The sequence below is a fragment of the Phlebotomus argentipes genome, unplaced genomic scaffold, assembly GCF_947086385.1.
Source record: "Phlebotomus argentipes unplaced genomic scaffold, Phlebotomus argentipes genome assembly scaffold_18, whole genome shotgun sequence".
Classification (NCBI taxonomy): domain Eukaryota; kingdom Metazoa; phylum Arthropoda; class Insecta; order Diptera; family Psychodidae; genus Phlebotomus; species Phlebotomus argentipes.
This window is the reverse complement of record NW_026776177.1, coordinates 6,000,836-6,015,570: the sequence shown is the minus strand read 5'-3', so window position 1 is coordinate 6,015,570 and position 14,735 is coordinate 6,000,836. Positions and strand designations below refer to the sequence as shown.

Below are 14,735 nucleotides of genomic sequence, written 5' to 3'. Positions count from 1 at the left end.
GAAATGGTGAATTTCAAAAAATTCCTTCAAATGATGGTCACAAGGGAATTCTTTTGAGGGTATTTTAGCGAAGCTTTTCTTCCCGCTGGAAGAAGTCTCATACAATGAGAATCCTGCTGGCGAGGCATTTCACAAAAGGAATTCCATCATCGAAGGCAATGGAAAACCCGCACACAGTTTGGGTGTGAGGAAGAAGGCGAAAGAATTGGTGGAATAATTTAACAATGGCTGAATTTATTCCATTGATGAGTTTCAACTCTATTGAGGATCACTTTCAATGGGAACACCAAAATTCAAAAGTGAAATTTCAATAGAGAAATATATATCAATCGCTTCATTTGTGTGCTGCACTCAAAAAATTACACTTCCACAGGCAAAATCCATCTTCTTTCCTGCAAAATATTATTGCCAGAAAACCAAACAAGGGAAAAAAAAGAAACTCATTGTCATACAAAGTTGCAAGATTGAGATGAAGCAAAAAGATATTGTGAAAACACTTTCGGTGTTTCTCTCAGACCTTTTTTGCATTCGCCATTCCCAAAGAACTGGCTGAAAGAGTTGAACCAGAAAACACCGGCACATAACTTACAATTAAGGCTACAAGAACTAATTAAGGAATTGAAGTGAATTTTAATGATTTGTAATGGGACCATCAATAAAATTCGTCGTGGACAGTGTGAAGAGGTCAGAACTTGAGACGAAAGTTCATTGTCCCATATTTCCTCTGTGCGATTTATCACTGTCTATCTGTGCTGTCGTCTGCAATGTTCAAAAGGATTTTGTGTCAGGACAGAAGTCCTAGGAGATTTGTGAGCACATCTCCTGTACTAGAGTTCTTTCAGAGCATTTTGTGCAACAGCAAGTGTGTCTTTTCCCAGTTGAAATTTGAAAAATATTGACAGGAAATTGACCGAAAAAACACGCCATATTCTTCGTTCGGTTTCTCTAATTCGTCAAAACTGATTTCTCAGGTTTCAAATCCCTTCCTGGACCCATAAAAATGAATAATTGTGAAGAATTATGAGGAGAGTTCATCAGACAGATTCCTCTGCCTTACCAAATGACCATAATTACCAGTTCAAAATGGTAAAGGGGCGTTTATTTCGACCGAAGTCCGCAGAGACAGACTTCTCTCCCCAAGTTTTTTTGGGAAATGTTGTTTCTCTGCTGGAATGTTCGTCCTCTGTTCTTGGTTGATAAAATTGCCAATACCGTGGCCAAATTATCGAATATTTGTGCCTGTGAAGGAATGCCGGAACGTGAAAAAAGGTGCATCGTGTGCAAGAGACAAAATTGCGTCTTGAGCAATTAAATTTTTTGATATGGGAATTCAATTGAATGTGCGAGAGGGAGAAGAAGTACAATAATGATGACGTGCTGAGAAGATTCCCTTTGATCTCAGACCGCCTTGTTACCATTCTTTGAGAGCTTCCTCTCTATATGATTACCATTTGACTGACGCGCGTGAGGCTCTTTTTTTTCAAGAGTTATTTGTTTTTCCCCAGTTTGCCAAAGTGACTGAAAAAGGCAAAGGAGATTCCTCAATTTCATAACTATTAACTCGACAATTTTTCATTTGTTCCACGTTTTGTGGGAAGTTATAATTTAAATTGGGATAAATTACTCGTTGGTCTTCTACATCACATTCGAAATTCAACGCGATGATGAAACACAGGTTGGAGAATACAAAAAGGCATGTAACACATTCACAATGAACACTTCATACGCTCTCTAAGCTGAACATGGGAAAACAATGAACACTTGGTGGAGAAACGGAGTTGATTATTGAGAAAATATTTTCAGTTCCTCGAATGTGGGGTGGAAAAGCTATTATAGAGTTTGCTCTTGAAGCTCCAATTCTGCGGTTGGGAATTTTCAACTTCAAAAGGCTCTAAAGTTGCCAGATTGTAGGAGTCTTACTGTTTGCTGACGACGTGTGGGTGAGAAAATTGTTCAGAGGAAAAGTTGTTTATTGAAACTTTGCATGGCACAAGGACATTGACGAGCATCCGTTCAAGTCAAGTAAATAATTCTAAAAAAATATAATACAATATGATAAAAAAAATCTAGATTTTCTCTCTCTAACCACAATCCTTGACCAGACCAAAATTGAGTCGATCTTTTGCAACCACAAGTTGATTATTTTGCTATAAGAAACTCCCCTATATTCTCACAGTCTTTGCTTTGTAGAATTTATGAGACACCTTGATTGATCCGCTGTGTACTCAATTCATTCGTCTCTCTAATCTTTGACCTGCAGGAGCAATTCATTTTCATTTTTCACACACGGTATCTTGTGCAATTGGATCACGATGAAATTTCACCCCATATGCGAAAGCACCAATGAATTTTTCACACAAACTGCCCCAAAGTGCAGTGATTTGTGGCAAATTTTATTTCCCTGCGGTGCACTGAGGAAAAATGTTTAATGTTATATCCACTTGATGGGATTTTTTCTGCCCTAATGCAGAAACATATGAGAACTTTCACACACACACGCGGAATAACCATGCTTTTCCACCCAATTCGGTGCGCCGCAGTTCTCTGGAAAATTGAAAAACTGTGACAGAGAGACAAAGAGAAGGTAAATTGGAAACAACATTTGCGCTTATGACCAATTATCGCCCAGAACCATTGATGGAGAGTTGAGTGGCAAATATTTGCAGTGATCAGCATTGTGTGCAATTTTTGGTCTGTGCCAGCAAATCGATTTCCAACTCCTTTGCACGCCCCACCGGTGATTTATATCGCCGTGAAAATCAGCTCCACGTTGGACGATTGTTCTGCGCGAAAGGTCAGTGGGGAACGCAACAAATTGCCACTCTCAAATACATTTCTGTCCTCAAGTGATTCTTTGCCCAGTTTTCTCGTCGCCACATTGCGAGTGGCGAGGAAAGCTTTTAATTTTATGACCCTTTCGAGAGTCAAAAGTTTAGATTTAGTGCGCCATTTTCCCACGACACTTTGCAGAGTGCTTTCACCAACTTTTCCCGCCACTACTGCCAATATTTGCGGCCACGATTATTTAATTATATTGCCACTCCCGATACTGTCCGATACTGAAATCAATCAAATTTCTACTGCGATGAGAGACCACAGAATTTGTTAGATTTTCATATTTTTCTTAATTTATGGAGATTCCCGCGATGTTTAAATGAAATAAGAATGTCCCGAACTGCAGTTCGGATATAGAATTAGAATTCCTCAACCAGAGCTTTCCCACATAAATTCAATCAATTAGTCAATGTAATTAATTGAGTATATTTCACCAATTCCACCAGAAGATTAATTTCTTACAGTGAATTCCCATGAGATGAGGCAAAAATGCGAATAAAGTAGAGAATTGATTGTGTGTGTTTGTCAGATGAGGCGAAATTATTGATTTTGTCGATGCTTGGAGAGTTTGGAAGTCATTAAAATCATCACTGGAGAAGAAGATCAACAATGATGACATGAATTTGGTGATATGTGTCGATATGTTAAGTCGATAAATGGCATTTTTATTGGCTATCTTCACCAAATTGGCCTAAAGGTGAACCATGTAAGCCAATTTCAGTGTCCACTCAACTGACACGAGAAGAAATATACATTCAATCAAGTTATTAATTAAATTTGCCATCTTTTACCTGATTGGAGTTGATGTCAGACGAACAAAACTACCACTGAGGAATGTGAAGTTGCATGGCTGAGCGTGAATTTTTATCCTTTCTCACCGTTTTTATTGTTCACCAACACTCTCAATGCACTATAAAAGGTGCGACTACACGAAGGAAAAGAAACTTATTCACAAACACACCACCACTCGCGATCGCCAAGAGGAAGCCTGTAAATTTAACACAAGGACCCCACAAAGGAGGTAAAAAGAATTTCACGACCCCAGAAAAATTGTGGTTGAACAGAGAGAAAAGAGTCTGTACATAAATTCCAAATGGTGCACAGAAGAGAGATCACGGAGGAACTTCTTGTGACCAGCTGAACCGGTTGCGAACTACAAACTGATCTGCTGGAGATTTTAAAGCATTTCGCTGCTCGGCGGCCGAAAGAGTCGACTTGAGAAGCCAAGAAGAATGCCACCAATACACTCGCAGAGTCTCTATTATGAAAGTGAACAGAGTTTCTTACCCGAGAAAGACCTCCAGGTTTATCCACCAGAAAACTTATGAGGCTGCAAAAGTAAAGAGCCGCTCCATTCGCATAGGCGACAGAATTGAATTGAAGAAATGCTTAAAGGATAATATGAGCCACAATCTTGATTCAAAAATTAAAATAAAATGCTAGTGTTAAACTTCCTTCTATGCTTACTTTTCAGACAAGTTGAAAACCTATTCAGGATATAAGAAAAAAAAATTCGTCGGCATATAATTATCTTTCTTATTTCTTATATTCTTTCTTACAAAATAATTCTTCCATTTGAATTTAACTGTGCCGATGTGATTGCGCCTTAATCACAGCCGCCTAAACTCACAAATCTCCGAGCGTTTAACATGAAACATATGGTGGATTTTTTCGCATGACCGAAGAAAAGACATGGCAAAGTGGCTGTGCGCTTGGCTAAAGGTAATTCCTCAATATTTTGACTCTGCGAGCCAGAAAGTTCAGCTATGGAGGCATTTCGTGAAGAGCTCGACCTCAAAAATCTGCCTCGGAATGTTTTGAAGAGGGAAAGGATCACACAAGTTGATTAAGCACCAATTTAAGTTATGTCTATCCTCTGACAAGATTATGCCGCAAGAATACTTTATTGTGTGTCATTTTCTGGGTCAATTTTAATGATGTCTTGGTGACATTTGTAAGAATTCACAACTATTCGCACTTTCCATGTCGCTTTTCCTCGCCTCTTCTCGTCAATGGACACTCATCGGAGCGAAGAAAATAATAATAATTGGAGTTGCGATTCTTCTCTAAAAAGTTTCCTTCACACTCCGTGACAATTTCCCGTGGCCGGTTAAGGCGGAGCATCTCTCAACAATAAATTCCCATTAAAAGTGCACGATGAGATGGTGGAAAAAAAATCACTTAGAGTATTTCACGCTTCCTGGAGTAATTTAATTAGGAAAAGAAGGATCGAATGAAGAAGTTCAGTGGTTCAATCTGGGAAATTACACTGGGGATTGTTTCAGAAAAATCTATGGAGTGTAACGCAAAGCCAGATGACCTACATTTGGTGCTAAAACGCCAAGGATTATGTCCTTGTGATTGGTACAAATGAGGACATTGAGATAATGCATGGAAAATCTTCAGTTGAAATACACGAAAAGAACTTCAAGGATGTTCTGTGAACTCTTCGGTCACTCCGAGAGTTTCCTTCTTTCCACCACTCAGGATTCTGGATAAAATTTATTTGATCTCAAGCATCAGGACACTCTCAGTGAACAACGTCGACGCGATTATCCGGGGGCGGAGCGCGACACCAGCGTGACGAAATCGCGCCCAAACTGATGAGGAGAAGCGTGAGTGAGGAGAGTCCCAGCACCACTCCGGTCGTGATGTCGTGAATTGGTGTGCCGGGAATGGGATGAAGGGTGAGCAGAACGAGAAGTCCACAGCAATTGAGGAGGGAGAACACCGTGACCAGGATATAGCCTGAGATGTAGTTCCTGTTGGGCAACCAGTCGCACTGTCTTGAGCGGAAGCCGAGGAATCCCAGCGCCACAGCAGCAAATCCCGATATGATGCCAGTGTCTAGATAGTGTGACCTCCCCACACGCGCCACCATGTAGATGCTGAGTCCGGAATTCATCATTCCGCAGAGGATCAGCATGAGAGAGACGGCGCCGATGGTCGCTGTGGCATTGGCGACCTTCTGGAAGCTGAGATTCGTCCAGGACTTGGTGCTGGACGGTGCATCATAGAAGGAGGGCGCCTGGAGTCGCGGCGAAATGACTGCAGTGGTGCGTATATCCGCTGCTTGGTGTCCCAGCTGCTGTTCTTCGTAGCGAAGACGACGCTGTGGCGTTATGTGCGGCTTCAGCGGGGTGCTGGTCTGCGGCTGGAGAGGAGCCGGAATGCGCTTCTGCGGTGTCTTCTGCGGAGGCGTGGACAGTAGCTCATGAAGCTTCTGTGTGGCAAGGTTCTTCTGCGGCGTAAGACTGGAGATAGGAACTGGCGGTGCTGGACGCTGAGGAGTGGCAACTGTGGAATCCTTAGCCATTCTCGGTGGTGATTTGGTGTCCCTGATGCTGGCATAGCTATGATGAAGCCTCCTTCGTGAGGGACTCCGGGCTATCGTCTGAAAATTGGTGCTCATTGAAGTCTCTTCCTGCTCCTGAATGTCATCGGGATCCTCCTCAGTGGGCACCACAGCATATCTATGCTTCTTCTTGCCACTGTGGATCTCTATAATCTCATGATTGTCATCCACAATCTCCTCATCCTTGTCCGTTGGGAACACCGTGTAACGGGAATCATTGAGGAAGAAACTCTTCGAATCGAAATTCGTTGAGAAGGCGTTCTTCAGCTTTGGCTGCTCTTCTGGTGAGAAATTAACAGGCAAACTGCAGAATTGAAGCTCATCGGATCTGGAATGCATTTCGAAGATTAACTTCCAATCTTAAGCTCCCCCATGAACTCACTCACGTATCAAGAGCCTCTCGGCTTGAGAGTAGCTTCGCCTGGCGCGCCGGAACCACGGTGTAGCGATTCTTCTCTGTCTTGGAGAGTTCCTCGATGGGCACCAGAGCGAATCTTCCACTGCTGCTGCTCGTCTGGAGTCTCCCTCGCATGGGGCTCGAAGAAGTGACCACAGTTGGCGTTGGTCGTGTCGTATTGATCAATTCAATGGACCCAAACGACTTGGATGTGACCAGAGACAGTGGCTTGGGGCCCGGCTTCGGGGGTAAAAACGGCTGAAACACCGGAACACACTTCACAGATTCACTCTTCTGCACTTTCGCCGGCGGGGAATAGAGTTCACTTTGGAGACAGAAGGCGGGATTGGTGTAGTGAGGCATCTTTGGATACTCGCGATAAACTCTTGGACAATTTCAGTGCATCACTCGCGAAGTCTCAACTACATCTGCTGGCACTTTAAATTGCCGACGACCGTTGAAGAGCCATGGAATTGGGGAGGGTGACAGAGATAGAGCTAAAGAAATTCACGGTTGGTGCTCAAAGAACGGAGGAAGTTTGCTGCCAACTGCCACTTCCACACCACTACAGAGTCGCATGGATTTGCCAGAGGGTCGCGATAGGTGATATTTACTAAGGGGGAGAGGGACTGTGTGTAGCATTTAAATGTCCACAGGCAGAAATGAAAATTGGCGGGAAATCCCTGCATTTTCCCGGAAAATGCATCACAATGATCGCAAGAAATTCGCTGTTTTTCATGCTTTCGCATATTTTTGCCCTTAATCGTCATTGAATTGGTGGCACGCGAGACGTTCGCATTGAAACCACCGCGGCAGACGTTCGAACAGCTGCTCGAGTCAAAGGTGGTGTCATTTATTTATTTTCCTCTCCCTGTTCTTCTACGTTTCCCCCTTTCACGTCACTCTTGTGCAATTTGAAGCCGATGTACATAAAAACATACCAAAATAGACATACCATTTAGTAGTCATCTTCAACTCTCTTCCAAATCATGTCATGTTATTAGCTAGTGTTGATAAGTGTTGATTCTTCACTTACTCTCATTAAACATGACCTTTTTGTAGTGAAAAAGGATTCCAGTGTGAGTGTTTGTGCAATCATTGATGAAATGCCATTGCGTACAGCTAAGTAATTTATTTATTACCTATCAACTAAGTCATATTTCATCATATTAATCATCTTCTTTTAATTCAAATAACACGTAGAATCTCACGATGAAGACCTTCTCGAATGTTCCATCAAATAAAATATTTACTCAAATGCTGTAAATTTGTGTAAACTTATAGGAAAATTTATTAATAAACACGCGAATATGAACATATCATATGAAATTGATGTTTTCAGCACATCATCGTCCCTGTTTCCAATTGTGAATCATACCGATTACGCCAGGATTAAGATTTATACGTCCCAATAAAAGCTCCACAGTTTGGACAGTAGTGATTGGCGTTCTTGCAAGAGTCCATCACATAAGGAATCCACGCACAAGGCCAGCAACTGCAAAGAAATCATCAGATTTTACTACCAAGAACTTTTCTTTTCTCAGATAGAAATAACTTACACAAAAGCACAGAGAAGCGCTGCCATAATGTGTGTTTTCGTGCTGGTTTCATAATCCAGTTTCGTGATGACTTGCTGTCTGCACGAAGGGCAAACTATCATGCTAGGATCTGGGCCTACAGGTGGACTTGTCACAATGGCTGAAAGAATGGCCGAGAGTCAAAAGACTGTGTCATTCTGTGTAATTGAAGAGTCTTACTGTGAACTACTTGAGGAGCTCCTTGATTGGGTTGATTGGGATACGGCATGCTTGTGGCGTAAGGAGTTCCCTCAGCAGGATAAGGCGTTCCGTGCTGCGTTTGTTCATAAGACGGTGGTGGCTGTGGATGAGGATAGGCTCCTGTGTTCCCTTGTGGCTGAGGATATAGTGACTTCTGTTGCTCCATTCTGGAAAACGCAATTATTGTTTGATGTTTAAAAGCACTTCAGCAAAATTTGCAATATATTCCCCTCTTATCAGTTGAAAAAGGTTCGAGATAAGATAACACCGGCCAATTCAAGACACACCATGTCAACAATATGTTGAATGTGCAGTGTAAACACCAAGTATCCAATTTCGCAGATAAAAGCATGATTTAGTTTAGAAGTTTCATCGAGAAACTCTTGTGAAATTACATCACATTATTTACACATGACAGTCAACGAAGCGTGAAGAATATACACACTCATCGAATAGAATTTTTCCTCCATTTGAAGTATCACAAATATAATTTACCTGTTTAATTGAGAATTGACTATCTGAATATGTGGCACTTTTTGATATGTTTTTGCTCGCACTTGATGTGTAGCGTCCGAAATGTTTCACTCTCTGAGCGCAAATGAGAAACACTCGCAGCTAAGCGTGTGATTTTAATGTGAACGAGAAAGTCTCACAGATACACTCAACGTTGCAGAGTTGATAAAAGAAAAATTCCTCCCAAAGCTTCCTTTTGGAGTTCTATAATACGTTCTGAGAGAGGAAATCCCAAGTGAGTGATGAAAGTGACAATCAATATCGTATGGAAAAAATATGGTTTCTTATTGCTGTCATTATTCGTAATGTCCATTAGAGTCATCAAATTAACACGGTTTTGCTCTCTTTTTGACTCTGGAAACAACAGGTGAGAGTGTGTTGTCGCTTTTACTCGTGAACCGAATACTTTTCCAGCCACTGACTCACCCGCAATGTATTGTATTGTTGGCTCACAACACTCGGACGATCATAAAGCATTGACGTCACTGTAAAGACGTAATTGAGAGCGTGTTTTATGATCGCAAATAGGCCACTAATCGATTGAATTTCATCACTGGAGGTTCTTCAGCAAATCCGAAGGCTTTACCAATAAGAGATCTTGAGAATTTCACCGAGATAAGCCGGCAAAAATAAGAAATGATTCACTATAAACTTGATAAGATTTTCCCAGTAAAAAGAGGGTAAGCAGAGGTCAGTACTTTGTAAACTTCAGTGATTGCTTATACATAAGTTACATTATTTAATTAGAGGATGAATAATGACTACATTTTTTCTTCATATAAGTGAAGAAACATTCGCCAAGTGCTCTCATTCCAACACCCAAAACTTAACAGTTTCTTTGGCATTCGCACACGCAGACTTTCTGATGAATATACATATTTGATAAAAATTAAATCGTGAAGGTGATAACACAACTCATTATCTGCAAGTGACAAATTCTCTTTTGCCCATGAAAGTGTTTGTGATATAAAACTTTGCTCACTTGCCACTCCACAAGTCAGTCGATAGTCGTTCGTTTCGTTCGCCAAAAGTGTATTCGTGACTGTGACAAATAGGTTGAAAGAAAATGGAGCAAAAGTCCATGTATCCCCATCCGGATCCCAATCAGGCTGAAGGCAGTGCATATCCCCATCAGATGCAGTATCCACCGCCACAATATCCAATGCCACAGCCCGAGATGCAGTACGCGCCACCCCCAATAGTTACCCAGCCAACGACGACAAGTGAGTGAGGAAAAATCCCCGCCGATAAGGCTTATCTCCTGATGAGATAGTGCGGATCTCCACAACAGGAATTCGTCATTATCCCACTCAATCTGATTGACAGCCACCACCCCTTAAAAACTTGAGATTTGACCAAGAGCACGTCTTGATTGCCTTTTTATCGTCTCTCAGAAACAAGAATACCATTTTATGATCCTTTTTTACGTATTTATGATAAACAAAAAAAGAAAAACCCCATCTAATGTTGTACTTTAACGAATATTCAGTCTTTTATTTAATCATCGTATAGTTTTTTTAGTCAGTTAAGCAGAAGTATTGCATAACAGATACTGATATAGTTTTAGACCTTGATATCTATTTGAAATATTCTGTTTCTTAGATGATATGCACTAACAGTTCATTGCAACTTTACAGATTTCGTTTTTCAGTTCGTAAAAACTATGAATTTGGGTTGCAACTCTGCGCTTTTCATAGGTTTCTAAAGTAATAATGAAATACGAGATAACTTCAATCTAGTGCATTGAAATGTGCACAAATGACAAGATAAATCCAATACATTTGTACGAATCAACGTGGAAACGTCATTATTGTCAATTTTCTTGGATTTTCACGTGTATTTTTCGGCTTTTCTTGCCTTCCCGGATGATAAATTCTCCTTTTTCGTAAATGTTATGAATTGCAATCTTGTAACGCATTTTTACGAATTCATATTGTTGACAACTCATTTAAAATGTTATGAAAATAAAGTTGCAACGAACCGTAAGATTTATACTAAGTTCTTATTCCTCTCACTGTTTGCAGTCATAATGCCACCGCAGGTCGGCCCAGATCCCACAATGATCACCTGTCCTTCGTGCCACAGCACTGTGGTCACGAGGATGGAGTATGAGCCCAACACTAGGTGAGTGGCACCACAATCACCATCTCCAGCGTATTATCACTAATTGTTGCATCCCTTATTCTAGGACTCACATTTGTGCCCTTCTTCTCTGCGTTTTCTGGTAAGTTCAAAGCTCTCAACTTGGCATAAACAACTGTTGATCCCAATTGTTTTCCATTTCAGTTGCTGGCCATGCGTTTGCGTGCCTTACTGCGTAGACTCTTGCCAGAGTGGCAATCACTACTGCCCCAGCTGCGGAGCCTACGTTGGCACCTACGAGAACTAATGAGCCTTCGTGAGATGTTTTGCTGAGTCTTGGCGTTCTGCTTGGTAATTTCACTGACAAGAAAGCTGTATTATCATTTACTAATTTTCTGTAGCAACACAGAGAATGATTCATTTGTTTAATCTTGAGGATTTCCTGAGATATATTGCACAATATATTTACTTCTCTGTCTCCATGTAATATTTTAATATACCACAATAAAAGTGCGTCTAGTAAGTTAAGAGATGGTAAAACAGTGTTCACAAGATTTAAACCAAAGCCGATGCGAACGCACTCTAGCGAGAAATTTTGTCTGCCAAAACCACCACCAGCAATTTCTCGCTCAGTCCTGGTTCAGAAATACATTTCTACTTAATTGTTTTCATGGTTTGAAACGAAAAATGCTGGAAAAGTTTATGCTATTGATTGGAAACTGTTCATTTGTGTGTCCCACTAGACAGTTGACCTACTTTTGGCGCTTTTTTTCCCTCATCACGCTGACTTTTACGAGATGCGCAGAAGAAAGCTGCTCCACTGACACCGAAATCCTTCGACATCCTGGCGACAGAGTCCCTCTGGCCTGTCCCCATTTAAATGTAGCCCTGCGGAAGCATAGGAGAAAATCAATCCACATGCTCATCAATTATTCAACGAGGCTAATGCTGAATTGTGATCTGCAAGGTGAAGTCAAGTTATTAAATTATCCCACTAGAGCTCTGACCCAATTCGCTCTCTTCTCTTTGTTCCCGCGGAACCTCCGCAGCCCGAAAGAATTCCCCGAAAGAAATTAACGTCTCGAGTGTTTATTGTGCCTCTTGGGCTCTAAATTACGACGCAGAACAACTATGTTTGGGTGTGGGGTCCAGAATCTCTCTCACTCTCTCACTGGCAGCATATTTTTGCTTCGCATAAACATAAAAATATTCGACGCACATTTTCCCTATGTCGCAATATTCTTTGTTTCGAAATCGATCCCTCGCGAGATTCCCCCTGACCAAGTCGTGTGAGTGATGGAGTTCGCACCCTTCCGCCTTTGTTCGACCTCTTCTGCTGATGCCATTTGAGCTTCTCTGAATTATTAATTGCATTCTCTCGCACTGTGTGCGTGATAATTCACTGAAATCAATCAACTGCCTGAGATTCTTACCAGGAAGTCGAACAATGAGAACATGAAAGTTTAATTGGGGAGCAATAAATGAGAAGGAAATGTCTTTAAGGCAGTCAGAATGAAGAAACCTAATTGATAGGAAAAAAACAATAGAAAGTATTGGAATTACGAAAGATCATGTATTTGGAAAGAAACCAATGAAAACATCAACTATTCGGTTTATCTAAAGGATGTACAAGAAAGCAAGCGCAGCTCAAAGATGTTTTTTGTTATTGAAATTCAATTGCAGATTAAACAAGGATTATGCTGGTTTAAGTTTGTACTCAAGTTTGTTCCAAAACCAATAAAATACTTCAATCAAAACCTTAAAAAGCAATTGAAATATTCCCAAAGAAGGTGAAAATTAGGGACATTTTCTTCCTTCTAAGACTCTCTCTGTAAATTCAGACATTTCACCAATTAACCTCTTTCGGCACCATTTGTCTAACTAAATTGTCCATACGAGCATTATTTGGACAGAAGGTTGAATCACATATTATGTGCAATATCAACTAATGTCCTTGTTTTGTCGAAAAAGGACTTCTGACCTAGATTTTCCGTGTCAATTTCCTAAGCGAGAAACTGCGGAGCGTCACGAATTCGGGAGTGTTTTTCCCATATCGCCTGCGAAGGAGGAAAGTGGGTCAAATTGGATCTAGGACGCGAAATCGAGGACACCAAGTTTTGGGGGCTGACACAGAAGATTCTCCCAAAGCTCTGGAGCTTTGGTAGCTTCAAGGCGAAATGCCATTGGATGAGAAAATTAGGTCAATTGCGCCTCTTTTTATCCTATTTGCTGGGTTGGAGCAAAATCGATCCACTTCACGGTGGCAAAATTAATGTATGACCCCATTTTTCTTCACTCTCTGATCCTATCATATTCCATTATTGGACACCTTTTTCTCACCACTCCGAACCAATATAGGACTGGTGGTTGAGGGTACTTTTCCACTGTATATCTCCATATGAAAACCCGTTCGTCATCGTCATAAAATTTTCCCATTTCCTTCCCATGCGAGGAGAGCTTCTCGGAGGGTGAATAGGGCAAAAAGCTCGGCTATCGATAGTTTTCTAGTCAAGCATAAAAGATATTTTACGATGAATGACGGAAAAATCTTCAGCAATAAATGTGTGCTCAATTTTATTGCACATTCATTTTTCATACAATTTAAATTGTGTTTTGTGAATAATAAGAGTGTGATTTTGTAATTTGATATCGAATCCTATCGCAAACTAACCAATAAAAATTCAAGTAGCGCATTTTGTATGGGAATTTTTTTTCAGTGGCTCAATTAAAGCTCCAAAAAATTGAGGCAGAGACAAAGAAAATGCGCTGTTTCAAGCCTCTTTCCATGGCAATTTTTTAGTGAAATTTCACTATATTTCAGCAGTTGGACAATGAGAAGCTGAAATGTAGGTAGAATAATTTTTCCACCTCTCTTCACTGTTGGCACAATTTTTTAACGCTCTCTGCCTCGTTTTTTTTTCTTCAATAGGTACATACACAATAAACCACCGAAAAAAGAAGTGTTTGAAAAGCGTTAGAAAGGGAGTAAAAGAGAGAGAGAGAAGCAAAATCATCTAACCTAAATTTTCTCTTGGGCTTCTCAATGGCATGTACAAAATGGTAATTTTATATACAACATAGAGAAAAAAAGACGATATAATGTACATGGAGAGCATAAAAAACCCAAATGAAGAATTGAGAGAAACTCCATGTTGGTGCTGAGAAAACTTTTCAATTATGTACAGAGCGCCTCTCCGTGGAAAATCGATATCGAAAGTCCCCTCTCTCTCTCTCTCTCTCACTCGCGCTCTCTGACCTGACAAGCTTTTCAGCCATCGCAGTGCTTTTCCGAGAGACACTGACTTGAGAAAATGAGGAGGAAAAAGAATTCCCGCGAGAGAGTAGAATGGAAATGGAAAAAGGTGCGGCAAAATTCTACCCCGGAACTTTAGCCTGTTTATATACAACACCCTAGGAAAGCCCCATTGGTATCTCCTTGGGGGGGGGGGAGCTTTTGCGCTTGTTTCATCCGAAATTGCTATGTGAGCTCAGAAGGCTTCTCGACGAGGCCCAATTTCAAGGAGACTTTCGAAAGCCTCCAGTGGCCCTCGAAAGTGTCTTTGAAATTTGAAGCGTGAGAAGGTTTTAGAGAAGGGCCGAAAAAAACTTGAGATTTTGCCTTTCTCTCAACACAATGCAGAGATTTTTATTATGTATCAAACTCTGCACAAAATAGTCAATTAGGTTACACATTTCTGCAGATTGCATTATATAAATACTATGCTGAATATGTAACAACAATTCTCTATACAAAAAGCTTGAACTTGTGCTGACC

At 40.9% G+C, this 14,735-nt stretch overlaps 3 protein-coding genes across 3 annotated transcripts; 1 reads left to right on the top strand and 2 right to left on the bottom strand.

The window, feature by feature from the left end:
* Nucleotides 1-5,317: 5,317 nt before the first annotated feature.
* On the bottom strand, nucleotides 5,318-7,033 carry LOC132260036 (uncharacterized). The gene is made up of 2 exons (XM_059757937.1): nucleotides 6,577-7,033; nucleotides 5,318-6,518 (listed from the first exon to the last, which is right to left on the bottom strand). Exons 1-2 carry the CDS (start codon nucleotides 6,948-6,950, stop codon nucleotides 5,366-5,368), a joined length of 1,527 nt encoding a protein of 508 aa, XP_059613920.1. The 5' UTR covers nucleotides 6,951-7,033; the 3' UTR covers nucleotides 5,318-5,365.
* An 821-nt stretch (nucleotides 7,034-7,854) lies between these two features.
* LOC132259251 (lipopolysaccharide-induced tumor necrosis factor-alpha factor homolog) lies at nucleotides 7,855-9,008 on the bottom strand. Its single transcript, XM_059756812.1, has 4 exons — nucleotides 8,861-9,008; nucleotides 8,345-8,532; nucleotides 8,147-8,285; nucleotides 7,855-8,082 (listed from the first exon to the last, which is right to left on the bottom strand). The coding sequence occupies exons 2-4, from the start codon at nucleotides 8,529-8,531 to the stop codon at nucleotides 7,980-7,982; spliced, it is 429 nt and encodes a 142-aa protein (XP_059612795.1). The 5' UTR covers nucleotide 8,532; nucleotides 8,861-9,008; the 3' UTR covers nucleotides 7,855-7,979.
* A 529-nt stretch (nucleotides 9,009-9,537) lies between these two features.
* Nucleotides 9,538-11,516, top strand: LOC132259252 (lipopolysaccharide-induced tumor necrosis factor-alpha factor homolog). The gene is made up of 4 exons (XM_059756813.1): nucleotides 9,538-10,101; nucleotides 10,903-11,002; nucleotides 11,067-11,102; nucleotides 11,165-11,516. Exons 1-4 carry the CDS (start codon nucleotides 9,945-9,947, stop codon nucleotides 11,265-11,267), a joined length of 396 nt encoding a protein of 131 aa, XP_059612796.1. The 5' UTR covers nucleotides 9,538-9,944; the 3' UTR covers nucleotides 11,268-11,516.
* The last annotated feature ends 3,219 nt before the right edge of the window (nucleotides 11,517-14,735 follow it).

What these genes read in the sequence shown, in the direction of transcription:
- LOC132259251 (XM_059756812.1), bottom strand. Translation starts at nt 8,531, where the DNA reads ATGGAGCAACAGAAGTCACTATATCCTCAGCCACAAGGGAACACAGGA. An exon ending in AGCTCCTCAAGTAGTTCACA is followed by an intron (nt 8,286 to 8,344) that starts GTAAGACTCTTC and finishes CCATTCTTTCAG; the next exon opens with CCATTGTGACAAGTCCACCT. An exon ending in GCGCTTCTCTGTGCTTTTGT is followed by an intron (nt 8,083 to 8,146) that starts GTAAGTTATTTC and finishes ATTTCTTTGCAG; the next exon opens with TTGCTGGCCTTGTGCGTGGA.
- LOC132259252 (XM_059756813.1), top strand. Translation starts at nt 9,945, where the DNA reads ATGGAGCAAAAGTCCATGTATCCCCATCCGGATCCCAATCAGGCTGAA. An exon ending in GAGTATGAGCCCAACACTAG is followed by an intron (nt 11,003 to 11,066) that starts GTGAGTGGCACC and finishes CCCTTATTCTAG; the next exon opens with GACTCACATTTGTGCCCTTC. An exon ending in CTTCTTCTCTGCGTTTTCTG is followed by an intron (nt 11,103 to 11,164) that starts GTAAGTTCAAAG and finishes TTTCCATTTCAG; the next exon opens with TTGCTGGCCATGCGTTTGCG.
- LOC132260036 (XM_059757937.1), bottom strand. Translation starts at nt 6,950, where the DNA reads ATGCCTCACTACACCAATCCCGCCTTCTGTCTCCAAAGTGAACTCTAT. An exon ending in AGCCGAGAGGCTCTTGATAC is followed by an intron (nt 6,519 to 6,576) that starts GTGAGTGAGTTC and finishes AATGCATTCCAG; the next exon opens with ATCCGATGAGCTTCAATTCT.